Here is a 27,842-nt window from a genome sequence, read left to right on the forward strand (position 1 = left end):
TTCACTCAGTGCCATTCAATATCAGGCATCGCTACACAAACCAAAGAGTGATGTGTAATAGAGAGAGAAAATGGTTTAAGATGAAAGAGCAGCCAGTTGCTCACGCATGATTAGCTCCATCAAGTGTGACCAAGGCAATCTAAAGTGAGGCACTTGTCAATATGCTGCTCAAAAAGCAGACAGAGCTAGGAGTGTGAGGCCACTTTTTTATGAAAGCAGCTTCAGATTCTAATTCAGAAACACTTATCTTGAACAATGACCAGAAAAAGGACAATGCCTTTCATATATCAATGCAAACCTCGCAGCAGAAGCACCGGTTGACTTCTAAGTTAAAGCTATACTGTCGAGTTATAAATAAGCACAACGTTGAAACAGATTCTCAGGAATGAAAAGCAGGTGATTCTCCAGTGATTTAATATGTGAAACTTTTGGGTGAACATATCCATTTATTCAGCTGATAACGTAGCTTAATATCCACCGCAATATTTCTATCTACTGTCTGTGTAGCACAGTGCATACAGCACAACTAATCAAACTGTCTTTTTCCATCTCTGGTATCTCATTTTAACAAACAGTCTCTGCCTGCTGGTAATTTTTTACCTTCGCTATCTTGATCGTCTTTCTGCCTGTGAGTCTCCATCGGCCTTCGTGTGTTTGTTTGGAGAGTACAGCTCGCCCAGGACGACATGGAAGTACGTCAGCATTGTTGGCTCGTGCTTGGAAAAAGGCAACAGGAAGAGACCACTCAGAGAGAAAGGAGACAGGAGGGGAGGTGAAGGAGAGAAGGGTGAAGGGTGAAGGAGGAGGAGGAGGAGGAGGAGGGAGAGACGGAGAGGTGATGCACAGTACAGGACACTGATAACTTAAAAATGTGATGTTTTGGGTCTATTGAATGCTCCTTTAGGCCCGTCTTGAACAGATCCATTGCTCTAACTCTCTAATACCTTAAAGGGTCGGTTCAGCCAAATTGCAGTAATGCGTACCGTTTTGGCCCAACTCTTCCTTTACAAACACACACACACAGAGATACTATAAGTCCAAGGGGGAGAGAGCCTTCATCCTTGAGCTCTTCTCTCTTTTAAAAATGAAATTGGCCTACTTCCATGCTGACTAACTCTGAAAGCCGCCCTATAAACTGAAATAAAGAAACTAGCAACATTAAAGCACAAACAACCCATAATGCAACACTTTTTTGCAGGAGTTACATGCTATACAAAAATAATATCGGTTGTTGTGAATACATGAATTTCTAGTCCACTAACGCAACTCCAACTTTTTCAAAAGTGATTTACAGAAAAACATGTAATCTTGGGACAATATGGCATTTCTGTCACCATCCCAATACGATGGAGCTGAATAGAGGGTCAATGTGGCGCTCAAGGATTCAAACATTTATATTTTAAAAAATGAACCACTTTAAAAAAACTTTTTGTTCCAATCAAAACTGTTCACAGCGAGGTCTGACGATTATCTAAAGTATCAAGGACACAGTCTCTCGGAACATTCGTTATTTTTGAATTTTATAAATGTCAAGTGTCAAAAATGTGAGACCGTCTCAAAAGAAAATCCATTCAACTCTACTTTATCGAGTTGGAGGCATAAAGCTTAAAACAAAAACTTTCTTCATGCCCCGAAACTATAAAGGCGAGTCTGTATAGTCAATGATGACTAAGTCAATAGAACTGAAGTCAGTGAAGCTGGATCTTTACCGAGCTCTCAGTCGAGTGTTAACGATGAATAAACAGCAGTTTCTGTACTTTTGTTTTTCTGGCATTGAGCGAGGAGATAATTAGAGTAAAAGCAGAATATATAGCCGTCTCTGCATTAATCCCAGGATGTTCATTCCCTTTCTCTCTCTCTCTCTCTCTTTCTCTCTCTCTCTCTCTCTCTCTCTCTCTCTCTCTTCTGCCTGGATCAGCTCTCTTGCTTTGATCTTGCTCTTCACATAACAAGGCCCCAGGGTCTTCTGTACAAGACAGTAGAACAAGTCCAAACTACAGAGTGTGTGTGTGTGTCTGTGTGCACATATTATGTGAATGAGTATACGTACTTAAAAGTGTATGTTGAATATCGTCTTGCTTATTTCAGACACTCCCCAAATTTTCCCTCAGGGATTAATTCTTCAAGGTTGTTTTTCTTTCTTGTCTTAAATGCTTACTCCACTTTTATCAGTGGAGGATATCGCAGTCTGTTAGTGATGCTGCTCGGGTGAATTCCTAAATAGCCATTGCAGAAGGTGATAACTTTGTCTTAATGTTTCCTAATATTAACTGCAGAAAAGTATCCACAGTAAAAAAGGGTCATTCTGTATTTTTTCTATTTTATACTTCTGAACATCTTATAACTGTGCACAGACGATTCCCTGTAAAATAAATACCATTTCAGAATCAGGGAGACTTTTAAACTTGGGTTTGGAGTGTTGGTTAAAAAGGTACAATATATTTTTATTAATAATGCGTAGACAATTGTAAAGTTGCAAAACAAGGACAATATGTTCTCCAGCATAGATGGATACAGTGCTATTCCCGGTCAGATTGTGTCTTTCTCTTTGCCAGTGTAAATAACATCATATGCCCCATCTTGTTTGTATCTCTCTCTCTGGTCAGACAGGATGTTTTGAGGAGTAAGACAGCAGGGTCACGGTCTGATCCAGAAAGGATGATAAGGATCAACCATTTCCTTTGCATCATGTGTGTGTGTGTATGTTTGTTCCTGTGTGTATGTCCTCCACCATCATAACACAAATGTTTGTTTTTTCTTGCAAAAGGCTTATTACTGATCTATGAAAGAATAATAACTGATCTATTAACTAATGGAAGAAGCAATAAGTTACAACCCCATAAACCCCTTATAATGAATGCCTTCTTGGGAAGTGGCACTGTGATATCTAAATTAGATTTTTCAATTTACAAACAAGTAAATATGCCACATCCAGTTCATGCTCTAGTGTAATTTGTGATGTAGGAAAGCAGTACAAAGTTTTACAAAATAGCACACTACGTATGCATTTCTCTGCCAAAGCTTACGAGTATTAACGTGTAATGCTGCACACTAATGATTATTTTCTAGATTGACTGATTATCTCGCGACCTTTTTTGCTATTTAGTCCGTTTTAATCAAACACTGGTGCACCTCAGCCCCTGGTGTTGTTGGTTTGAGCGGTTGTGAGCACAATAATCATACTTGGACCGAAACAACCTGTGTCCAAGCGAATCCGTGCCGTTCGATTGCTGGAAGACCCCAATTAGACCCAATTGTAGGAAGTGAAGCAAAACACAAGGAATTACGGGCTGCCTGCACGAGTATTTGTTGAGATGGCCACAGGGTTACACGAGTGGGAGAGAATATACAGAATATGTTAAAAAAAGTCCACAAATTCTACTTTAATTTGAGCCCTGCGAAACCGAACCAGACTAAATAGAAAACGAACCAAAAGTATCATTTACACTCTGATTTGATACAGCCAAATGGCTTGAGAAATTCCCCTTAGGGGCAGTAAACACACCACACAAACAAGGGCAAACGGACATCAATGTGATTTTTGGAGTGAGGGCTGGAGGCTGGACACTAAAGGGCCAGGTTTGGGTTAAAGGAGGGGGGAGGTTTTAAGGTCCCAGCCAAAGTGTCTCCTGCAGGAGGTGGTGTGTCGGCATGGAGGGATTCCCGCTCCTCTGAAGTCTGGCAGTCGGTATCTGGTTACTCCTGTAGGTCTGCCATGATTACCCTCCACTCACATTCCACAGCCCTCATTTACTCCAATCCACACAGGAATCTTGCAAACGTCTGCACTACACACAGAACAAATACACACAGACACACACATAAACACAGGGACCAACAAACCCAACAGGTCTCCAGTCGAACGTTAAACCGACTTTTAAACTCAAAACATTCATCTCAAATTACTACATTCGTCGCCCCCCACTTCTTTAAATTTCCTCTTCCTTTTTTTCCCCCTGTCACAAACCTTTTAACAATCGAAAATGCAACACAACTTGAGAGTTTTGGACAGCGACTTCGACTGTGGCCGAGGTTTGTGTTGCCGCTGTAGTGCTAACCTGGTTGTAAAATGCCAGAACTGCTGTAATCCACATGGAGGTGTTTGTCACGTCACACCAAACTGTGAAGGGGAGCGGCGGTAACGTGGTGAGGTTTAGCCCTCTAACCTCGTCTGTTGCCCTCCTGCTGAAAGGAATGCCGTTACAGTCGGTCGACTAGACGCCCAATCAGCTGCTCCCGGGGCCGCATGGTGGAAAGCTCTTCTGCCACACTGCAACAGGACGTTATGTACTTTCACAGAGAGCATCTGATTTACGACATCCGTGTTTGTACACATATCTGTATGCTCGTGTGTGTGAATAACAGCAAGGTATCCCTGACTCTTGCATCTTTTTGTGCACAACCGTGCCTCCAGCCTCGTATTTGAGAGTCTTGTTGCCTCCACTGGCTGTTTCCTTCCTTTGGAAATGAATTTCCCATTGCTTTATTAAAGTCAGCACTCTGTCAGTGAGACTGACATCAACATTGTTCCTCTGTGGGGGGGTTTTCTGGCCTCTGGGAGGATGGCCCAATGGGACAGAGGACAGTTCAATTCATAATCACGAGGAAGGCGAGGAAATGGCTCTTCTTGTGTAATGTAATTGGAAAAGAAAAGCGAAAGGATATTGTAGTCATCTCGAGCTTGTCTCATGCCGATATTGCACCTATCAATCATATTTCATAGGGTGTGTTCCGTGTGTGCACTGACATTTCTCTTGATTTATCATGGTAATAATTCGCACATACTGCGTGTCTAAATATACAGAAAGAGAAGGGGCATCGTAGAGGGGAATGTATGTGACATAATGTGATGTGATGCGCGTGTGCGGGGGGGTGGGGGGGGGGGATTGTTGAGGGAAAAATATATATAGAATAAAAGGAGTCTAAGGAAAAACATGGAAATCCAAACACCATCTTTTTATCAAAATGCATCTATCGACAAACCAGATTTGAGAACGTAAAACCTACAAAGGGGAAAGTGTTTGATATTTGGGCGGAGTCCTCGTTAACAACATATTGACTGAAGTAAAGATTCATTCCTTTTCATCCATAAAAGAAAAAGCCGGCGTCTGATGAAACTTAGATTTACTTAAATAAATCAGAAATGATTGAGCTGGATGGGGTTGTTTACATATTGGGTTGACGTATTTCTTTTGCAGCTCTTCAAAGACTTCAAAGTCAACACTGTGGTTGCTGCGGCAGCTTCAATTAACAATGAAATGTAGATATTGTATGAGGTCTCATCCTCGGGGTGATATACCTGATAAACATTTAACATTTGACGAAGACGGAAAGAGAACGTCTTGTTTCTTTCAGCAGAGACATTTATAAGACCCGCAACACTCTCTAGTAACAGCTTCTCAGTGTCTCTTGCTGTAATATCAAACTGAATACTGTTGATGAGATAAAGGGCATTTCATAGATCAATCAATTCATTAAAGAAAGGTAAGCAGATTAGTCGATTATGAAAGCAATGGTTGGTTGCAGCTCTGTTGGAACCAGTTGAAAATAACGCCAACAATGTTTGTGCTAATCTCAAGGTTGTTGGTTTTTTAAACAAGCTATTGCAATAAAAGCTCAGTGATCGGGGGTCACACAGCAGGTGATGAAAGAAAAGCACCACTTCTTTCTCCAATAATGCATGAAAACCTTCAGTAAAAATCCTTGGTTCCATCAACATCCCCCCTGACATCCTCAAGTCTACACTATTGTTCCGACAGTATACATCATTTGATTGCAAAAGTGAAATGTCATTCTGTCATTCTGGCTCCGATAACTAAGAACCCTGAAGATGGCAGAGTGCAGCACAAACAAACTCAGGGCTTCAAAACACTCCTTCAGAAACATATTAAAGATGCTGCGTCCGTGTTTTTCTAAGCTGTGTGTGCAAACCCGTGTGGTGGCACAGTAGCAGTGGGCATGGAGATGAATAAGAGGCGACATCAAAACTAACTAACTCTAATTGCAACTGCAAACAGTGTACAGAGAAGCAGTCTTGTGCGTGACTGTTCCAAGCAACAGATCAAGATTGGCACAAATATCTATCACATGGAAAATGCAGGACTTCAAACGTTTTTTCTAACGACGATCAGCGAGCTGTGTTCTTGCCACCGTCAGCTAATTCTGAAGACAGTGGATAACATATAGTCGGACTCTTTTAATTAGCCGCAATGCGGGTTTCACTAACAACTTCTACAAACTTTGAAATAAGAGGGACTTTTATCTGTAACACAGTTCAAAGTCTTACATACCTACTTTGTGCATGCACACACGTTTCAGAGTGAGAGTTTGTTGTATTTGCTTTTTTATTTATGATTCATTGAGGTTAGAAAGAAGGAAAAAAAAACACGACTGCAGGCCATGGTGGGGTTAAATAAGCATGAGAATGCCAGAAGTGACTGTCCCCTTCTTGAAACCCCCAACAGACACATCCAGACAGTAAAAAACGTCTAGACTGTCCCCACCCCACCACCTCCACAACCTCCCATCCTGGGCCCCAGCCCCCCTCTTGATGGGAGTAGGCAGATAGACAGACTGTCTTATCCCCCCCCCCCCCCCCCTCCCCAGAGGAAACGGGGGGGGGGGGGGGGGGGGGGGGGGGGTCTGGCTTTGTGTCTACCGGCACGGACAAGGACTTTATGTTGCCTACATGCACGCATGCATGTGCATGGGCATACATACATGGGCATACATCCACATGAGCACACACACAAACAAGCCAAATAATATATGACACACAGCACGCAAATGCAAAGAGAACACATACAGAGTCCTTTGATCTATATATATATATACTGCATGTATATAGGATGTCTCACACGATAATGCGGTTTAAGCTGACTCACATTCCGGAGAAGTCTACCACACATTATTTAAACAATCGAGAGGATGCTTACATCAGATTCAATGTCAGATGACGTTGTAATTAAGGGGGGAAAAAATGATTCCAAAAGCAACCCCCACTAACCCTGTAAGGCCCCACCTTCAACACCACAACCCTGTTCATCCTGCCAACCCCCCAGGTCTGCACGCACAGACACACACATATAGAAATATACATAAAAACACACACGCTATGAGTGTATTAACCATAGACAAACCGCATGTTGGTTTGAGTCTTACCAAAGACGGCAAGATTCTTACAAACGACGGCCCAGCATGCAGAGGCTGATAGTATTTCATTATATTGTGGAAGGAGATGGTGGAACAAACGTGGCATCTTTGTCAACATGATAGTGTAATGTAAATAGTAGATCTTAACGTTGGAAGGTACTTGGTTTGACGAACTCAAGGTTGCTGAAGCCTCATTTTATGTCGATTTTGTCCTCCATCTCTTAAAATCTAGTTTTATAATTTCACATCCAGTATGTATAGGAGGAATGATTACAGCAGCCAATAACTCCTTAAGTGTATTCTGGTCATGTGTAGAGCTGAAAACATTTCTTTATTCCACTGAAAATTAATCTGCAACCATTTTTAACTGTCAATAAATGGTTTTAAGTTAATTAATGAACTAATATTGGGAAAATAATGTCACAAGCATCAACAAGGCCATCAGCACTGGCTACAAACAACCACATACAGCCAACAGGTGACTGAACAGCCGATAAAGACAAACGCCACACAGCAAGTAGTTAAACACACACATTTAAGTAAAGCCACACACACACACACACACACACACATGCACAGACAGACAGGAAGGGAGGATGTATGTGACTCACCTGACTTGACGCCTATGCTCCAGTCTGTCATGGAGCTAAAGTGCTCACTGTCCAGGTGATAGTCATGTCCCTCCGCACTGAAGCCTACAATTAGTTTGGAGTGAGACCTGAAAATATTTGACGGTTTATTCTGCAGAGACCTGTCCACTAATAGTTTCACAAGGTTGTGACCACATCTGATTGACTGATAGTTAACTATAATCAAAGGATGCAAACTTCACCTGGCTGCTAAGCTTCAGCAGAGTGTCATACTCTTTCTCACCACACAGGCTGAATAACATGGGCCAGCCGTTACACTCCAGAGGGGCGCTGTTTCACCAAATGAGGGAAACTGGGTTAAAAGAAAAACAACGAAATAATAACATAAATTGTTATATATCTTTATGAAAATGATAACTATAGGTGGTTTGGATGATAAAATAAAACAAATTCCATGGGAAGGATTTTAGCCAGGAATAATACAAAATAAAACAAAAAATATGTTATTATTTGTATTTCTTCAACATTCATGTTTTATTTTTCTTTACGTTAAATACGCTTTCTTTATATGACAGTAAAAACAGTGATTCAAAGTCTTCTTCGCACAGCCAGAAAAAGCTAGAACCTTTATTTATTTATTTCCTAGATATAGTCAAATGCAAACACTCAAAGTGTTTTTCTTGGAAGCTGCTCACTGGAACAGCTTTCATGTGTAATACACATGTCCGTGCTGATGGCTAGAGACGCTGGTGAAATCTGTAATAGTTTCAATGGCATTATTGTTGGGCAGAATCAGGGTCACCCTGTCTGAGAGAAGTCATGGGTATTACGCCATTCCTCTCTCCCACACACACACACACACATACACATACACAAAGCTTCGAGCTGCTTTAGTTGTATTAGCAGGGTTGGGGATTATTGTTGAGAGGACATACAGGCAGCCATGAGTTTAAAGTACATGATGTCAAGGAACAGGGTCCTGTTGTGTGGCTCCACCCCCCTGGTGGGATATATTCTAATGTTTTCTGAATAATTTATCTTCTTCTGTCGCTAAAGTTTCTTTCTGGGTTTTATAGTAAATACAGTGATACATAATGTATGCACCGGGCACAGTCATCCATAAAACAGAAGGGAAAGAATATTAATATGTATCCTTGGACAAGCGTTTACTCAGGGAGACTTTTAACGTTTATTATTCTATGTCTGAATCTTAATAATGTATCAGCTTATACCACACAAATATGAAGGGTTATTGTCCTTTTTTCAGTAATGATTTGGCGATTATATAAAAGCACAATATGAATTGTGCTGGGCTATTTTAGGGACGAGAAAATTGTTTTTCTTTTAAATTGCTGTTCAACTCTTTCATAAGACGGGTTAAAGGAACAGGGAGGAAGTGCACATACATGCTTCCAGTCCTGCCTCCACCACTGAGTCATTGGCACGAAATATGTTGTTTACTCTCTCATATTCTAAATAAAATTCAAGGTTTTTCAGAGCGCTGTTGAACAGAGAGGAGGATGGGGGTTGGATTGCGTGGAAAGTGGGTCTTGTAAATGTAGGTCTTTGAGACAGTGTGTGTGGGTAAACCAGGCTTACAGTAGTAATCCTCTTCACAGACACCCATCTGACTAGCAACAGGACGCGGCCCAGACAGACACATGCACGCATGCACACACACACACACAAAGAACAGTTTTGCTACAAGGAAATCTATTATGTTATGCATTGTTTTTAGAAATGCAATAGGTCATAAATAGGCCATCGTCTCTAGTCACATAATCAGGTCATTCATCCGATATCAAAGATGACTAAATAAAGTTGTAATCTTCCAGTATATTTCCAGTATGTTCATTTCCTCAGGTGTGGCACCGAATTCTTTTGTGTGATTCGTTATGTTCCTTTTATTTTTATCAGCCATTAAAATAAAGAGGGCTCCTCCAGGAAGCTGGACCCTCTGTTGACTTTATTGGTTCCTGAAATTTGTCATTACGGCTTCCTGGCTGTGATGTCATCAGTCGGTTAATGACAGAGGGGAAGAGGGACATTGGTCCTAAAATAACTCCGAAAAAAAACAGACAATTGTAAACGGCGTAATGAGCCTGTAAGGACAGGCACAATGAGTTACGACTCTGTCACAGTCTGACTCATTTTGTCGCAGAGGGAAATGCTTTTACGAACCACAACATGACATCAAAGACCTTCGGCAAAGTTCAGCCAACGTTGAATTTGGTAATAATGAAGAGACAATATTCTTCACCAAAATTAAATTAGAAGGGTTTTAGAGAAATAATCCCATTTGGATTATGCACAGAAACAAAAGAGAATATTGAAAAACTGAATCAAACCACCACAAAACCTCAAGATAAACAGAGACCGGACAAGAAATGTTATCTGTATTTTTTTTTTTATTTTGGCATTTCTTTGTTTTGCATTTATATTAAGCAAAGTGCATCTTATTTTCTTTTTCTCATCAACACATTGCACAATACATAAATAATGATGCATATAAAACGTCTTCATATTTACAATTAATAATATATTTATATATAACATAAAATACATTTTCGCTTCTTATTTTATTTAATTAAATCTTAGTCATTTATTAAACAAAGTCCGTCAGAATTTTATACTTTCTTCTTCTTCTTCTTCTTTTAAAACTTTTTTTTTCTCTGTTTGGACCTCTCTGAAACAAAAAAAAGGAAAAGTGGGGTGTAGTCTGTTTGTGAGGGGGCAGAAGAGGCGAGGAGGGTGAAGAAGAGGAAAGCTGCTGCTATCGGGTGTTGAAGATGACTTCCAACCAGCACGGGCAGCTACTGATGAACTGTCTGGTGTAGCACTGTCCCCAGCCTTTCACAAAGCTTATCTGCACCGTGAAGCCCGTGCGAGGCTGCTGCGTGAACTCGTGGTCGTTCGGCCTCTGCAGGCTGCCGGCTTTGTCATAGTCAAAAGCTTTGATGGAGAAACCGGGGAACACCTTGTGCACCAGCAGCGTGCGCGAGTCCGGGTTGTCCAGTGTGGCCGACTTAATGAAGATGGGGTAGCAGCTGCGGTTGTAGACCCACACCCCGTCTGGCTCACGCGTCAGCTGGATGCCATAGCCAATCTTGGCCCGCACCATCTGCACCAGCTGGGACTTGTTGTCGGAGCAGAGCTGGCCCAGACAGAAGCCGTTCCCCTGAGGTAGATCATAGAAGATGTCCAGAGAGGGCTCCTGGACAGAGTAGAGGCGCCCGACACGTGTCTTCTCCTCCCAGTATGCCACCACGCACCAATGGGCCCGATCACCAGACTCCTGCAATGCCAGGGAATCTAAAGGAAACATAGAGAGAAGGAGATGGTCAGACTTGTTGGAAGCCGCACAGTTGGACACGACGACGCTGAAACGTTGGTAAAAAGACAAAAAAAACAGAAGTAAGAAAAATGAGAGAGGAGAGGAGGAAAAGATGAGGCTGTCAAATAAAAAGCACAAAGCGACACCGAACTATTTGCTGTCGTCAAGAGACAAAACTTAACTGTCATCCTCAATTTCTGCCGCACGGGAAAATCATGTTGGAATTCCTGGACTTCAGACAACAGAAGCAACTCAGACACACTGGCAGGCCAGCATTCACACGCAGCACAATATTTGTCCAAGCATTAAATGCTTATCGTCTGTCTGGCTCGCTGTATTTTCGTAGCGTCGTGGCCAACAATGTAGTGACGTCAGCAGACTTGCCCTGATCATCCCTCTCCAGCAACATGCTTCAACCCTGCCGGAGGGAATTCTGAACTAAGTCTTTGACTTGATGCCGAAAAGATACGAGGCCGCGCTCAACTGAGCGACGAGATGTGTGACTTTCACATAAAACACATAAACCATTCCCTGCCTTCGGTGAGGCACATGGTGTTTAGCTGACGAGCAAGGCAGGCCGTTAACTCTCAAACCCCGGTGTCTGATTCGTTGACAAGCTAGGCCTCTCCAGTCTAAAGTTTCCCCTGAGCGTAAAAAGAAGTGTAGCATTGGCCATGCTCCAGTTTCCAACCCCCCCCCCCCCCCCCCCCCGCCCGCCCCCTCCTCCCTCTCTCTCTCTCGTCTCCCTTTAGTGTGCCTCCTGCGCCGTTCCTCTCCCACTTCATATCTCTATTCCACAGAAATCTGGCTCCCAGCTACTCCCAGCTAGAATAGTAGGAGCCAGTCAGGCGCAAGGGAAATAGAGGGAGACAGAGAGAGCGCGAGAGGAAAGAAAGAGGGGGCGGGGTGGGGAAGAGAAGGAATGCTTTTCACATATTTTGACTGTTACTTTTGCAACTTTGCTTCCTCTCCTGATTTCTGAGCGTCTCTTGTGCTTTTAGGGTCGTCACCTAATTGCCGAAACTCCTATCAACTGCTCAACAATCTCTTATACTTCCTCTCCACTCACTCACTCACACACACACACACACACACACACACACACATACACTCAAATACAGCCCCGATGAAAGACACATTCAAGGGTTAAGAAAGCTCGAAGAGAGGAAATATATGCGAGGGAAAAAATTAACAGAGCCCCTCTCAGAGCGATTTCAGTCGCCCCCGTCCTTCCCAGCCTCCCCCCCCCTCCTTCCTCGTTTCATCTGGCGGTGGCTGTGAATGTAACCGGTAATTTGGAAGGTCCCGTCTGAGACAAACTGCAACGTTAATGCGGCAGGATCTCTGCCGGCCTGAGCGAACTCACCGCGGCCTGTCATTAGCCTTCATTAGACGCAGGGAGAAGAAGGGGGGGAAAAAAAAGACAACACTAGGAGAAGATAGACAGAAACAGACAGGAGGGGAGGGAAGGGGGGGGGGGAGAAAAACTGAAAGCATGCCTTCCATAAAACAAGAGGGGCTGTGTTCTTTGAAGTTGGTCAGAGCCTAGCCTCGGGGAGTTTATCGTAAATCCGTCCTCATGGGGTGCTTGGGGAAACTAAGTACCCGGCTATCTACCTTAGACTAAATGGGGGGGGGGGGGGGGGGGGGGGGGGGGGAGCATTTATCTTCGAGATAAGAGACAGAAAGTGTCTTTTGTGTCTCAGGCTGATGTCAGACAGAATCTCCGGTCCTGGCCGAGCTTTGCTCTCGGGTCTGTTGTACAAGTACGTACAAGAACAGCCAGGGTTGATAAGAAGAAGGATGCTTTGGACTTTCTTAACAGCTGACAAGAGGGCCTGCTGGTGGAGCTCACCTGTGGGGCCCTGTGTGTGTTTTGTTATTGCTGGGAGAGACAGGGCCTGGCGTCAGAGGTCATTAGAGCGGCTGCCTGTCTGAGCCTGTCATTGCAGCCTGAAAACACCCTGCTATTCAGGACTTCACTAGCTGCCCCGCTTCCCCTCCCTCCCTCTCTCGTCTCCTCTCATCTCCTCCCCTCTCAGAAACTCTGACTGGTGGCAAGTGAGAACCACAGAGGAAACGCAAAGGGAAGGATAAAAGCAAAGGGCTGAAGAGAGACTGAAAAACAACAGAGGGGAAACATGGAGGCCAACAGAAAAAGGTCAGAAGAAGAAGTATGCTCATGTAAAAGTTGCAATACCACGATGTAGAAAATATAAATTGCATGTCCTGTCTTGCTGGAGAGAGATTAAACAAAGAATGGTTAAAGTCAATAATCCATCAGGATATCTAATTCCTAGTATGGGTCAAGCTCCAAAAAACACTTGATCCTACACTTCCCACAATGCAACTCTATAGCCTTATTTTTTTAGACCTTCCCCGACTGATACCATACACAGGCTTTCTGTTATAGTTTATAGTCCAAACTGAGTTAACCATGATAATGACATCATCTCAGACTTTGGAAAACTTCCTCCCGTGCCACAAGCCAGTGCTTTCACCGGCCGAGTAGAACAAAAAAAGTGTAAAAAGTACAATATTTCCTTCTGAAATGTAGCGGAGAATAAGTGTAAAAAAGCACAGCAACGGTTAGATAAGAGAACGACTGGAAACTAAAGTTATTTTGTTCGGTATATCACCAGAGAAAAAGACAGACAGACAGACTCCTCCATCTGTGGGGCGCAGCCTTGTGAAGAATATGTTCACAGCTTGTCCTGACAGCAGATGAGCTTACACCTCATGAGTAATGCTGCTGGAGACAGAACCACACACACACACACACACACACACACACACACTAATGTGACTGGCCCTGTAACGACACACCTTGTTCCAAGTTGCAAGGCTCATTTAACTGAATTTACATTTTTAACACATCATGTTTTTGCGTGCGTTTTTGCATGCGTTTGTGTGTGGCTGCTGGTTACGCTCCTCATGTTACGCTCCGACACTATTTCAGGTGATTCTAACATAGTGTGTGTGTGTGTGTGTGTGTGTGTGTGTGTGTGTGTGTGCGCGCTTGTCAGACAGTGTCGTCAGAGTGTCTGCACCGAGTCCGTCTGCCGTTGGAGCGGCGTGTTTCCGTCAGCTCTGGCCCCTGAACACTTACATAGCTCGTCTGTACATCTGTCTGCGTGTCTGTCTGCTTTTCTGGATGTCTGCCTATCGGAGCATTAGTCCATCTATCTGTCTGCCGCCCCCACCTGCTCGTTTGCTCTGCGGCCTTTCAGCCTGTGCGTCTCGGGCTTCTCCTCGATGGAGATAAGCGGGCGAGCTGGCAGCCTGAGGCCATCTGTCACCCTGGCCTTTTCTGCTCTGCTCCAGTCAGATGTCTGCTGCCAGTCTGTCCCAGTCTGGCTATTCCCATGGGGGCTACACGCATAAACTCAAAAAAAGACTGCTGTTCCTCTATGACGCAAGACGAGAGCTAAATGTTGATAGACCATTGCTGAAAGATACTGCAGCAGATTGGTGTGCATCACATCATCATGGATTATAATAATGATAAAAGGTTACAAGCAGTTTTTTTCCAATGTAAGAAATTGCTACAAGCAGCTGGTGCAAGCTAATGTGGATGTTAGCCATAAGCAGCACTGTGCACACAAAAACAGCATATTGCTGCCATGTTTTCTAGGCATTTAATGGATGATCAGCTTATGGTCTGCGAGGGGGGGGGGGGGGGGGGGGGACACTGTAAATATCTGTGATTAAATAAAGCCCCTGTGCAATGCAAAATATTTAAACCCCAGCACAGGCAGGGCACATTCGGCAAAGGGACACACACCACTAGCTCCCCTGTGGATTTTAATGGTCCAAGGTCTTAAAGAGTGGACGCCATGCTAGCTGAGACAATTGGACTAGGTTGAGGGGAGGAGGGGTGGCTGAGAGGAGGGAGGGGAGGGGGAAGGGCGACGACAGACTGGGTGCTTCTCGCAGGGCCAGTCTGGAAAGGTTAATCATTACCTCTGTCTGACTCCACACGGACACACACACACACACACACACACACACCAGGTCGCTACTATACTTAGAAGTCAGCACAGTCATAGACTTACACCCTCTTGCACACACACACACACTTTTCAACCTTCACTCCTGGACATAACATTATCAACATCGGTAAATAGTGAGGAGGCTCCTGAGAACGAGTCTCGTATCGATCCCCGAGAGCCCTATATGTGCGAGTGTGTGTGTGTGTGTGTGTGTGTGTTTGTGCCTTGCTCGCTCTCAGACATGTAATGACCCTGTCGTCATCAGACACACACACACACACAGCAGCTGAGGAGAGGAATGGGGAAGACATGAAGGCAACAGCTCTAGGGGGAAGGAAAGACTCTTCATGGTGCCTTATTTTCTAAGTCAACACCCTCTCTCCAGCCGGGGAAAGTCTATTCCAAAGGTTAAGGGTCACCCTGGAGACATTCCTTTTGTTCTCACTGCCACGCCGTATATGTTCAGCCCTATGTGTGTGTGTGTGTGTGTGTGTGTTTGTGTTTCTGTCTCTCTCTCTCTCTCCGTGTTCACAAAAAAAACGTTTGGTCTCATTGATTTTTTTCAAGTTAATACAAGTAAAACAGTGGGCTTGTTGCCATTGTGTTCACTTCACTTTCTTCTTATTCAATGACAGACGACCCCTTCAGACAAAAAAAAAAGGTCAGCTGTTCTGTGCAGTGAAGACAGAGGAGTGTCCTTGTCTCATATCAATACACTATAGCTTTGTACGTTTCAGACTGTACTTGAGAAATGAGTCATTCTGCTTCTGGTTGGTCTTGGTTTCGATTGGGTACCTGTCATGTCTGTAAGAAGAGCAACTAAAATGTCATAAAATCAGACTGGACTGCACTGTTTCTCTTAAAAAACCTGGCGCCTACATTGCCCACAATGCAAATCAGTTTGCTTGGAAATTCAAGTGCGTTATGTTAGTAGCGGCTAAAGTAGCCTTGAGCTGCTACCCTCAAGCAATCATATCTTTCTAATGCCTTGTTAAAGTGCCTCCTTTGCAAAGTGACAACTCTGAAGAAGAAGAAGAAATTACATATTGTTTAGTCCTAGCAGGGAGATGAATAGACAGATAGAGAAAAGGGTAGTAGCTAAGATAGGAAGCTCTTCTTTAGGGTGGCAGGTTACGTATGCGGTGTTAAGTCCTTCCCCCCCACTTCAGGAAACCCTAAAAAAGCCCTGATGGCAGGAAACCCACACAGGGGAGTGGCACAGTTTCCCTATCTGCAGATCTGACTCCTTGCAGAAACACAGATAGAGAGAATGAGTTGCAGACACGCCATAACTAACGTCTAACTTGAACCATCCGGCCACAACCGGGAGAAGATAAGGAGGAGAAATGGCGCATGTTTTCCTAAAGCCTCCGCCTACAGTATAATTTTGTCTGAGTGGAAGCTTCTGCTATAATTACATGATCCACATATCTAGATGCTGCTCAGGCCCGGTGTTTATCTCAAGTTTGAGATTAAAATACAGGAACGTTTCATAATTAATTGGGCAGCATCTTCCATTTGGATCCACGTTATCGTAAAACTACAGCACGCTACCTTTCTTTCTGAAGGACATTTTATTCCCCTGCAACACCTCCTTCCCACTCCTGCAGAGTTATTATTCCAACACTTCATCATGCTGACCCTCACACACACACCCGTACACAATGATCCCCTGCAGCCCAGCTTTCCCAGGGTGACGGGACAAATAAACACTAGCTAGTGGGACGCAAGGTGCCAGGCGGGCCGTAATGATGTCGTCAGCCCCCTTTCGCAAACACACAAGTCAGAGGATCACTTACTAAGGACCGATGGATAGACAAGCCGAACAATCACCCTCATTGTCGTAGTGATAAAACACCGTGGGAACTAAATAACAGAGACACAGGCGAACAGAGAAGGCAGACAACCGGCAGAGCCAGTTGTGTGTGCGCAATCTGAGCTTTTGTTGTGTTTTTGTCTTTGTTTTCAAAATGTATGAACCTCTGTATGTCTGCGAATGTGACGCTACGCCGGCACTGTGGTCTGTGATGGAGTTGTGGCTACTGCCAGGGCTCAGTCTGTCGCTGAGATAAAGACACTCGCACCCAACCCGTTTGAGATCACAAAAGACAAACTGACACACACACACACACACACACACACACACACACACACACACACACACACACACACACACACACACACACACACACACACACACACACACACACACACACACACACACACACACACACACACACACACACACACACACAGAAAAGTGTCTCCACTTATTTCGATTTCCGTCTTTATCCTGTTAAAGGAGGGTTTTCTCCCTCTCTTCCTCTTTCTCCTTCACACACACACACACACACACACACACACACACACACACACACACACACACACACACACACACACACACACACACACACACACACACACTCTGTCCCTCTTTCATATCTTCATACATTGAGGTAATGTCAAAATCCACTTCCACAGAGTGACTGCAAACCAAAACAATGTCCATCTTGTTCTGGGCTTCCCTCCAGCTCTGGCTCGGAGCCAAATCTGCATAGTCCACCTTCCAATCAACTGGCTGATGTTACGGTAGGTTTTCTACGTTTTCAAACGGTAAATGCCATCTCGATGATACGCTAAGAACACAACGTGAAGCATCTCAATCTGATAAAGCCTTCAGCACAAACCCAAACAAGCTAGGCGCGCTTTCCTCTTTCCTCTCCTCTCTTTTTCCCCTTCTCTCCATCCTCCACTGTCTCCACGTGCTGTTTTTTCGATTTGTGCAGCATAATGACACAGGGTGGGGAACAGAGGACGGCCAAAACCAAAATTAAGTCCCTTGCCAAGAGGCGGCTTGGCTGCCGCGCAAGGAGAGGAAGTGGGGAGTAATGAGAGATCCTGGCCCCGGCTCGGAGTGGCCCGGCTCTGCTCTGCTCAACTCGCTGGCTGAACACACAGCCTCCAAATTACAGAGAACAGAGCAGAGCTGCCGGCCATCTCTCCCTCCACCCAAAGCCGCCATCTTCTCTCCCTACTTCATTCCTTCCTCTTACTGTTCGAGCAAAAAAAAAAAAAACAATCAAGTTTCAACCAAAAGCAGAGACAGAGTTTCATGGTGTTCATTTTCTCTGTTGCCATATCAAGTATGCCAGGATGTAATAGGATGCATGTAGATTTCTATCTTTGTAGAAAAAAAAATGTTCTATTTCTTTCTTCTTCATTTAACTCCCTCCCTCCTTTCTAGTCGGTGCACTCCAGTGTTTGTTTTCCGTCAAGAAGAGGCCTCGGCTGCCTCCCTGTCCGCTCCCCTTTTCCTCAAAGACATGAGGTCATATCCTGCGCAGCCCTTTCCTTTTGCCCGCTAACCCAAACAAGGCAGGAATGCCGAGAGAGAGAGAGGAGGGAGACTGAGGGCGCTCTGTTTCTGACTGGAGCTGTTGATTGGTGAAAGTTAGCTTCCCATTAAATTTGAAGATTGTGTCTTAGTTATGCAATATATATTCCCCCCCCCCCCACTGCATTTACACCAAAAATGGGCCGTTTCTTCTGGGCAGCAAGAACTAGTTTGATTTAATGAGCTGAGGTGCCACGACTAAATTTAATCTCTGTCAGAGCTCCTGGTGAAGGTTATACCTCCAGCCGATTCACCGGATGACTAATTGACTGACTGAAAGGGTTGGCCGACGAGGTGACTGGCCGGTGGTATAAGAATACAACTGGGCCTAAATTTAACCTGCAGTGGGAGGAAGCGCCTGTGTGACAGTCGGCCGTGCGCCAGGGCTCGCACCAGGTCATTCTATCTGCCCGTCTGTGTGTATGTGTGAAAATGCGTGTGTGTGTGTGTGCGTGTGTGTATGTGCGTACATGTCACCGCAGCCTGACTGGATCCTCTTACACACAGACACTCCGGGTCGGTCCCCGCTGGCACCATCAGGCACGCCACCAACACACACACACACACACACACACACACCGATGCTACACATCCAGAAACTATAACTCACTTTAATGAAGATTAAAAGCACGTACACACTATGGCTGGGTATTGATCCCTAATACTTACTATCGCTGTTTGTCAAATACTATCAAACAGATTACTTCATCTTTCATCAGATTGTTCCAGTCTCAATTCAAGTTATTGAACGGATGATTGTGATTAGACAACAATAAACATGTGAGAACATTTGGATTCTTTTGTTCGGTGAAAGTATTGTTTTGGTATTGGTACCATAACTGAGGCCTTCGTAGCAGCACTGGACTGCACCTCTGTCCCATCAAGCCCACAGAGGTCTTTTATTGAAAACAACTCGTTCCAGACTTCTTTGAGCTTGACAAGATGGGACATCTGGCTACGTGGGTGCTACCAGAGCTGCTCCTAAACCACCTAGTCTCTAACAAGTTTAAATATTACTTAACACCCCACAGATTCATAACCAACAATCCAGCGCCCTCTTAACCCTGACCCGATCTCCCATTTCCAAATCTCTCTCTTGATCTCTCCCTTCAGTTCCTGGGTGAACCTAAACCTCTGTGCCAAGCCCTCACGCCAACGCAAACCAGCACCCCGACTCCCAGCTCCAGGCCTGCAGCCATCGACCCCCCCCCCCCCCCCCCCCCCCCCAACCACCCCCTCTCCTGCTCCTCTTCCCTCCTCTCTGCTCTGTTCCAAGCTGATGACGTGAGCCAGCGAGAGGAGCTTTGGAGCTGGTAGCCTGGCAGGCAGCCTAGTTTGCATTTGCGCTTGTCGCTGTCGCAGCTCACTTAACTCCTTCCAGCCTGAATGGTCTTGGATTTTTTCAAGATGGATAAACAAGTAGAATAAAAAAAAAAGGAAATGTGTAAAAGCAGGATGTTATCTCATCAGCGCTGTCTGAACTGCGTTTTGTAGATGAATGAGCTCTTTCTAAAGCTGCTTTACCAGTTCACTCAGGCTTTTTCTAAATGTACTAATTATTCAACTACAACGAAGAAAAGCAACAGCACAACTCTTGCCGACTACAAGTCTTCGCCTTCCCTCAAAGCCACCCTCATCTCTCTTCCTTCTTCCTCTCTGTAAATATGTCTGGAGAAGAACATAAAAAGGGCAGAGTGAGTGAATTAGAAGGTCAGCAGCGGGCCTCTGGGAGAGCCATGTTTCTTTTGTCAGGGCCCCAGAGGGAGGGAGCAATGGAGGGAAGCAGGGAGAGATGGAGGGAGGGCAGGGGGAGAAATGGAGCAGCCTTTTTCTTTTTCTTTTTTCTTGGCTTGCCAGGGAAATCATGAGGGCAGAGAGCTTCGGCCATCCCGCCCTGGCCTTTCTACCTCTACTGCTTTTACTGAGGAGGCCCATTCACTGGAGCACTGGCCGCCGCTGCCATGTCATCCTCGCCAGGAGGGAAAACAGGGGAGGAGGAGGAGGAGGAGGAGGGTACGCCTTGCTGAGGGAGGGAAGGAGTAAGGGAGGGAGCATGGGGGCGCCTGTTAAGACTCCAGTTCTAGGGTTTCACAGTTTGAACCGGGTCTAAAATGTGTCTTTAGTTAACGCACACAGGGAGGACTTTGGTGTCCATCTGAAGGTGTGGAGGAGAGGAGAGGAAGGAGGAGAGGAGAGACTGATTTTTAGTTCCTCTGTTCTTGTAAGCACTGCTCCAATCTCTTCCCCCCATCTAAGGACACACACACACACACACACATGCAGGCAGTCAAGCTAACCCCCCTACCACTAAACAAAGGAGGGAGAGGGGGAATGGGCAGCGAACACCAACTGACATAAAACAGGCTTTAAAAGGCCCAGTAATGAGAACCATCTGAGGCCAAGGAAAGCAGAGAACAGCACAGAGCAATCTCAGGCAGTGGAGAGCAAACCTCCCTCTCTCGTGAACACCATCTTATTCTGTAGCCTGCGGACAGGGCACTGGGTAAGGAAGGCAGCGCTGCCAAAGGGGATTACGGGAGAAAAGCCGAGGAAGCCCGAAACACGTCCTGCATGAGAGATGGACGAAAGAAAGGCGCCTGTGTCTCGCTCTTATCCACACACAGAGCCCAGAGGAGAGTTAACTGTCCACAAAGACATCCCCTGTACGCACAAACACACCCAAACAAACACTCGCATGTCAGTCGAAGCCTCTCTTTGCTGCTATTTCTTTTTTCCCACAATACCGCACGCATAGGGCATATTCTTCTCCAAACAACTGTTCGCCGTGTTTGTCTTCCATTACAGCATAACACGGAAAGGGAGAAGAGGAAGATGAGAAGAGAGGAGCGTTGTTCAAAGAGCCAGGAGGGAGGAATTTATGTGGATGTGGGAGAAACACACCACCCTCCTTCACTGGCTTTTTTTTTTTTTTTTTTATTACAGAGGGGAAGCAGGGGCCCCCACAATCAGCGCCTCATCATCACAAGTATAGAGGGAATATGAGTGTGTGTGTTGAAAGGAATGCCATGGAGAAGGAGAAGAAAACGTAGGAGGAAAATAATATGACTTTGAAAAGGAAGGGATGGTAGAAAACAATGGGGAAATCATATTGGTAGTAATATTTACCTGAAAGCCCCACAGGGGCCGAGTATGTCGTTCCCCCAGTATCACTGGATGACGGTCCAGAGTCTGGAGAATCTGATGGAGAGAGAGAAGGAGAGACTTTGAATTAGCACTCTGCGTGTGCGTGTGAGTGTGTGTGTGTGTGTGTGTGAGTGAGGGGAGAAGGCAAAGCAGCAGCTGTGAGACCGTCAATCACTCCGGTGAAATCAATGCCTAATGAAGACGCTGACGATGAAGCTCACACTCTCTCTCTCACACACACACACACACACACACACACACACACACACGCACACACACAGGGAAGACTTACAGAGAGTTTCTTACACCCCTGATAATCCCCCATAAGCCACTGCTTCAGGAGGAGCGTTAGCCCTGCATCTCTGCGTAGACGAGCTACTGATCTGGAAGGAGCTGTATTCTTTCTGCTGAAGACTGAGGGAAGGTTTCGGCCTGGAGACTTCTCATCCCCGCTCAATAATCAAATGTGCGTTTCCTTTTATAAAAGAGATCTCAAACTGCTCTGGTCTCGTAAGGTTTTTCCTGCTCCTGTTTTTCTGTCAGGCAGATAAACATGAGCCTTAACACCAACAGCAACGGTGTGTATCAGAATTGCTTCTACATCAAGTTATACGTGTACGAGTTTGTGGCTGCCTTGGCGGAGAGGCGCTTAGAAAGGCCTTGAAAGCTGTTCACCAACAAAACAAAAACTACTCTCTTACTCTACCCTCTCTTTGTATGTCAATGCTTAACTCCCACTAAGGCTTGTAATGTAGACTTGTTTCAACATGACACCTGAATGGAGCTTTAACAAAAAAAAAAAGAACACTGTGTGCGGTGAATGGAGCAGCGCACCGCTGGGAGCAGGCTAGCTCTGCTGCGGAGTGAATGGAGCAGCGCACCGCTGGGAGCAGGCTAGCTCTGCTGCGGAGCTGCTGCTGGTAGCTTGGTATTCGCTAACGATACATTCCTCTTGCTGCACGTCAACGCTGCGCTGCACCTTCTATCCATTCAACCGCACTGTGCGGCGGGGATCGCCTCCACTCATTGCATGCGTCGCACGTCACCGCTGCATTAAAGCGCGTAGCTTCAAGAGCAAAAATTACCATCTAATTGAAGTTGCTCTAATCTGAGGTGTTTTGTAACAAATACAGCTGATGCAAACAGAAGAAATATAGGGAGGTTCAGTGTGTATTTAATCCACATACGGCGAGGAGGAGGAGGGTATTTCTGTTGAATACTTCCACTCTCCAGCTAACCGAGTGTCTCGTTGGCCTCCGGTTTGACCGAGCAGGGCCGCAGTAGCTAACAAGTAACAGCATCCGGAGCGGTTTCACTGCGAGCCCTCATCCGTGCCACCCTTTACCCGTCCAGACGTGGCCCGTGCTGCTTGTGGTCCCAGTAACGAGATACACGGGCATAGCCCAAGCCCATGCCTCGCTTTCATTGGCTGCCAGCAGCCTTTGCCCTGGTCTCCTGGGCAACAGTTCACAGCTGACCCACACGGGCCGATGGGGGCATCAGAGAGAAAGAGCTAAACAGTGTGTGATTTATATTCCCCAGAGCTGAAACAAGGTAGCGTTTCTACGTTTTCGGCTGCTTTCATGCTGGCCGCCCGCTGCCGCGGCGGACGGGCACCCTGACACACATAACCCCACTTCCTGCTCAGTGGAATCATAAAACCAGAATCATAAAATCCAGCGCTCTTCCGCTTCAGTAACGCCTCATTGCCTTCTGAAAGTTATCAATGCAGATTTTCTACATGTCACGATGATTTAACACAGCTTAAAATAAAGCAAATACATAGAGGAGAAGAGAAAATTGGAATAGCCTCCAGTAATGAGATGGAATTGATGATTGACAGCTCCCAGAGGCCACTGGGGACCCCCCCCCCCCCCCCCCCACCCCCCACCCCCAACCCCCACTGTCTTTCTGCATGATAAGCTCATCTGTCCTCTGTGTGTTTGTCTGTACCCTCCAGCCTGCTCCATTGTCCTATTAATATATGTTGTCTTACACCCTCCTTCGCCAGACAGACAGACAGACAGACAGACACTCCTTTGATTAACCACAACAGCAGCTGCACTGACTGAATGAGGAAATAGCATGACAGGTGACTCACTTAAATACTAAAATTTCACTTTAAAGAAAGGCAAACTTCCCTTTTTAAAGTATAAAAGCTCTACTTGGGAGCAACATGGTGATATTTCTCTTGCCTCCTTCTGTTCTTGTTGGCGATAATGAATTCCCACACAGTCGAACCAATTCAAGTTTTTGCAGTTTGCTTTGAGAGGGGAAGCAGGGTGGTAACATGGGGTGTATAATCATTTCCTTTGTCTGCATCCAGCTTGCATTTCCTATTTACCTCCTTGCTTCCTTTTATCACTGGAATGTTTCCAACTGAACTCGCATAAAAGACGCTACGCTGGCTCTACCCGGAGACAGACGCCTCATCAGGGGGAGGGTTGAGTATGAAGAGGAATGTTTCAGATTAATTCTGCTTGTATTTAAGGCTCTAAAAAATGCTTTCAGGTGAAACAGTATCGCGAAAGCCTGGTCAATGAAGACGGCAGGGGGGGGGGGGGGGGGGGGGGGTGGGGGGGGGGGGGGGGGGGGGGGGGCTTTGAAGAACCACAGCTGCAGCTGCAATGACTTCCTATTGTTTCCACTCACTGAAAGCCACTTTCTCCTTCTCCTGACTTAACTGGCTGGCTCGTCGACTGACCGGTCATTGTTCCGCTCCGAGCTATTCCTGCACTGACAGGCAGCCACATAGACGCAAATGAGCAAAGAAGCAAGAAAAATATATATATATATATATACACTGCATTTTACGTATTTGTCCCCCGCTCCGTGACACGAGGATCCTCATCTCCTTCTCTTCTTCCCCAGTCTCGCACTATTCTGTTTATAGCCTGAAATCTAACATACTTTGAAGGCGATGACATAACTCGGTGCCACTTTCCAGCACTGGGGAACAGGATGACAACCACAGCAGCGTGTGGAGTCTGGCACAGGTGGAGGGAGAAAACAATTAAGCAAGACCGAAGCTTCTTAGGGGGGAGGAGGGGGAGTTGGAAGGTCAGTGGACGAAATTAAACCGGCACATGCAAACTCTACCGATCCCCAAAACAAAACGCACCCAAACAGAGACGTGGGACGGTGGCACACTCACACACACATATATATATATATATATATATATACATAGACAAATCCGTAACCTTAATCTGATGATTAATTCAGCTGATAAATGGCTGCTGGCTCCAAAGACGCCGCTGTCTGTGCTGCGATTCACAATAGATAAATGGACACACAAACAACCCCGCCCCCACCCACCAATCAGACACACACTATGCCCCTGGTGACATGCCAGTCTGTCTATAGCTGGTATCTCAACTTTGTGCTGCCTTGCCCTGGCTGCCAGCCATGCTGGAACTGCCCGGCCAGACACTCCACCGCTATCATAAATCACAACATAACATGGGAGCCGTTTCCGTACACACAACAGAGGAAGTGTGTGAGAACATATGCAAGCGTTATGCTAATCAACATGTAAACATTTATGAATGGACTTTAAGATGTGCATGTTTTGAAGGGGGGGGGGGGGGAACATATGCCTTTATGTATGTGTATATTAAGCTCACCTGGTGGTTTAAGATAGTCCATGGGATAGCGCGAATATGGAGGAGGAGGAGACTCTGCATGGAGTGGGGAAAAAATGAGCAGAACATGAGCAAAAAAAACAAAAAAAACAAGGGAGAGATCTTAACTTTATGATAAGAGTTGCCATTCTACTGGGAAAAGGTTTTGTGTCTGTCAGCTCAGCCTGGAGAGGCAGGCAGTGAGGCCGGCCGGGCGGCTATTGCCTTTCATTGGCAGGCAGATAAACAGGGGGCCGCCTGGCGCCAGGAGGGCCACTATCAGCGTCTAGGACAAACTGAGATACGGGCCTCTTTTGGCCTGGGACGCCAAGCAAGCAAGCAAGCCAGCCAGCACACACACACACACACACACACACACACACACACGCACACACACATACATACACAGGCCCTGGAAACTTCACCGTGGAAAGACTGTAAAGCCCTGGATGAGTCTGCTTTGCACTTTGGAAATGCCAATTGTGAAATGTTGAAACAGCAGATGGGCTGTTTGTTTAAAAAGCGGGGCTTCTGATGAAGTTGTAAAAAAAGAGATCCTGATTTAAGGTGGACTAAACAGCTCGTAAGTGCTTTGGCACTTCTCACGCGCCAACAAAAACACATGTTAAAGACAGAATGCAGCCTAATTAAGAAAGCAACCCATTTAGAATATAAAAACACAAACAATCAATAAGTCACAATAATAATTTGATGGGGGAAAGATAGGTATTTCAGATGTGACTATTTCAATATAACATGCAATATAATATGCAAATTCAAATTGAATGACACTATAGTCCTACTGCCGGATATATGAAGAGGACCCTTCTTACATCGGTCAAGTTTGACCTTATGGAAGAAGCTCGAGACAACTATGCCAAGAGAGGTGATGTCATTTGAATTAGGCTAATTAACAGTCTGGTAATTATTTGGCACAATGGCACGGTGACTGGGTGTATACTTGATTTTAAAATGAGGCCCGACCACCAGAGAAATAAACGCTATTTCAGAACTTTTTCTTTCTGTCGTGAGAATGAGGTTATTGAAATAATCCAGCTCACCGAGTTCACAAAGTCTACTCATGTGGTGCGGGTTGCAGCAAACGAGCTCTGGGTTGATTTTCCCGTAGGATTCACAGCAAGACAGCCTCTTCAGCTCCGAGGAATGCCTGAGGTCCGGCCACCTGAACACTTTGTAGAGCAGCATGGGGAGAGAGTAAGACTGTTGACCCACTTTGGCGTCCACTTTGCTGGGCAGGAGCAAGCAAGGGCTTCGGACACCCCCCTTGGACTCCACCGCCTGCAAAAGCACCTCTAATTGTTTCTCTTTGATCTTTTTCAGTATCGAGTGGGTCAACGCCTTCAATTCAGCCTCCGACCCGGCGTTGGACTTGGCCACCTTTGTCGTTTTGCCCATGCAGCAGCCCCCGGAGCCATGCGTCCCTCTATCCGTCTCCCCGTCGCCCTCCACGGGCGCACGGCTCCTCCAGAGTCGCCGGACGAGCCCCGATCGTTTGGTCCTAAACATGCGGGACGAAAAGAGGGTTCCCCGGCTAAAAAACGAGCATGGTGTCCGCAAATCATGAAGATTCCGGGATCCGAGTCCAGGCAATGACAAGCAGCCTGAGAAAATACGGTGGAAGAACCGGGTGCTGGATAAGCAGAGGAAATCTGTAGCATACGCCAGTCTCTGTTGCCTTCTCCTACAGACTTGATCACTGGAAAGCAGTCGGGGTTCCCGGGACAGTCAGCTTTTCCTCGGGGGATAAACAACCATCATATCCAGGCGGTTGAGACTAGCCTATACAAATGAATCTAGTAGTTTATACAGCTCGGCTACAACACACCCAGCATAGCCCGAATGTGTGCACAATTATTCCCGTGGTGATGTGCAGCCTACAGCGCTGTGAGCTGACCCCCTTTAAAACAAGTTCCGATTTTCAGCATGAAACAGTGTCAAACATCGGTCTATCTTTTGCGAATCAGCTGTGGTGGAAATTAGACAAAACTGGGGCCTAATTAAAGCCTAAACGCTATCACAATTATCCCATGAAAACCGAAGCTCGCCGCCGCGTCTTCAAGAGCATTAATCCACAAAATCCTTGATCCGACTGCACGGAGTAGGGCTCTCCAGCAGGCTCGCGGAGGCTTTTAACAATATATAAATCTGTTATAGTCTTAATATGCCACTCGTCTGCAGAGGATGTGGTCTGCTGGCAAGAGTGAGCCTTCGTCCAAAGAGAGCAGTGAGCAAATCCAGGGCTGATTCTCTCACCCGAGTAGAGTTGCGTTTGAAAGCCTGGCGGAAAAGCGAGAGAGACCCCTCGGGTTACGTCCGCGCACCGAGCCTCGAGTCCTATTTTAGTAGTCGAATCCTCTAAGATTAAATAATCCAACCTCGTATCTCACACGAAGTTTCCGTGTCCGAGTGTGGAAGGAAAAGCGAGCCGACGTGTGATCTCGAGGGGGGGTGGAAGGCTCTCTGTCTGCAAATGAGGCGGATGGCTTGGGTGCCCTTGCTCCGTCTCCAGTCTCCAGTGCGCATTGACGCGCCCGGTCACGTGTGTGTCTAGACACCCTGTCGCTTAAAAGAAATGTGATTGTGTTGCGCAAA

At 45.8% G+C, this 27,842-nt stretch overlaps 1 protein-coding gene across 1 annotated transcript; it reads right to left on the reverse strand.

Moving 5' to 3' along the window:
- Positions 1-10,161: 10,161 nt before the first annotated feature.
- smad7 (SMAD family member 7) lies at positions 10,162-27,693 on the reverse strand. The gene is made up of 4 exons (XM_079179463.1): positions 26,291-27,693; positions 25,233-25,286; positions 21,589-21,660; positions 10,162-11,054 (listed from the first exon to the last, which is right to left on the reverse strand). The coding sequence occupies exons 1-4, from the start codon at positions 26,754-26,756 to the stop codon at positions 10,516-10,518; spliced, it is 1,131 nt and encodes a 376-aa protein (XP_079035589.1). The 5' UTR covers positions 26,757-27,693; the 3' UTR covers positions 10,162-10,515.
- Between the last annotated feature and the right edge of the window lie 149 nt (positions 27,694-27,842).

This window comes from Pholis gunnellus, assembly GCF_910591455.1.
Source record: "Pholis gunnellus genome assembly, chromosome: 18".
NCBI classification, from domain to species: domain Eukaryota; kingdom Metazoa; phylum Chordata; class Actinopteri; order Perciformes; family Pholidae; genus Pholis; species Pholis gunnellus.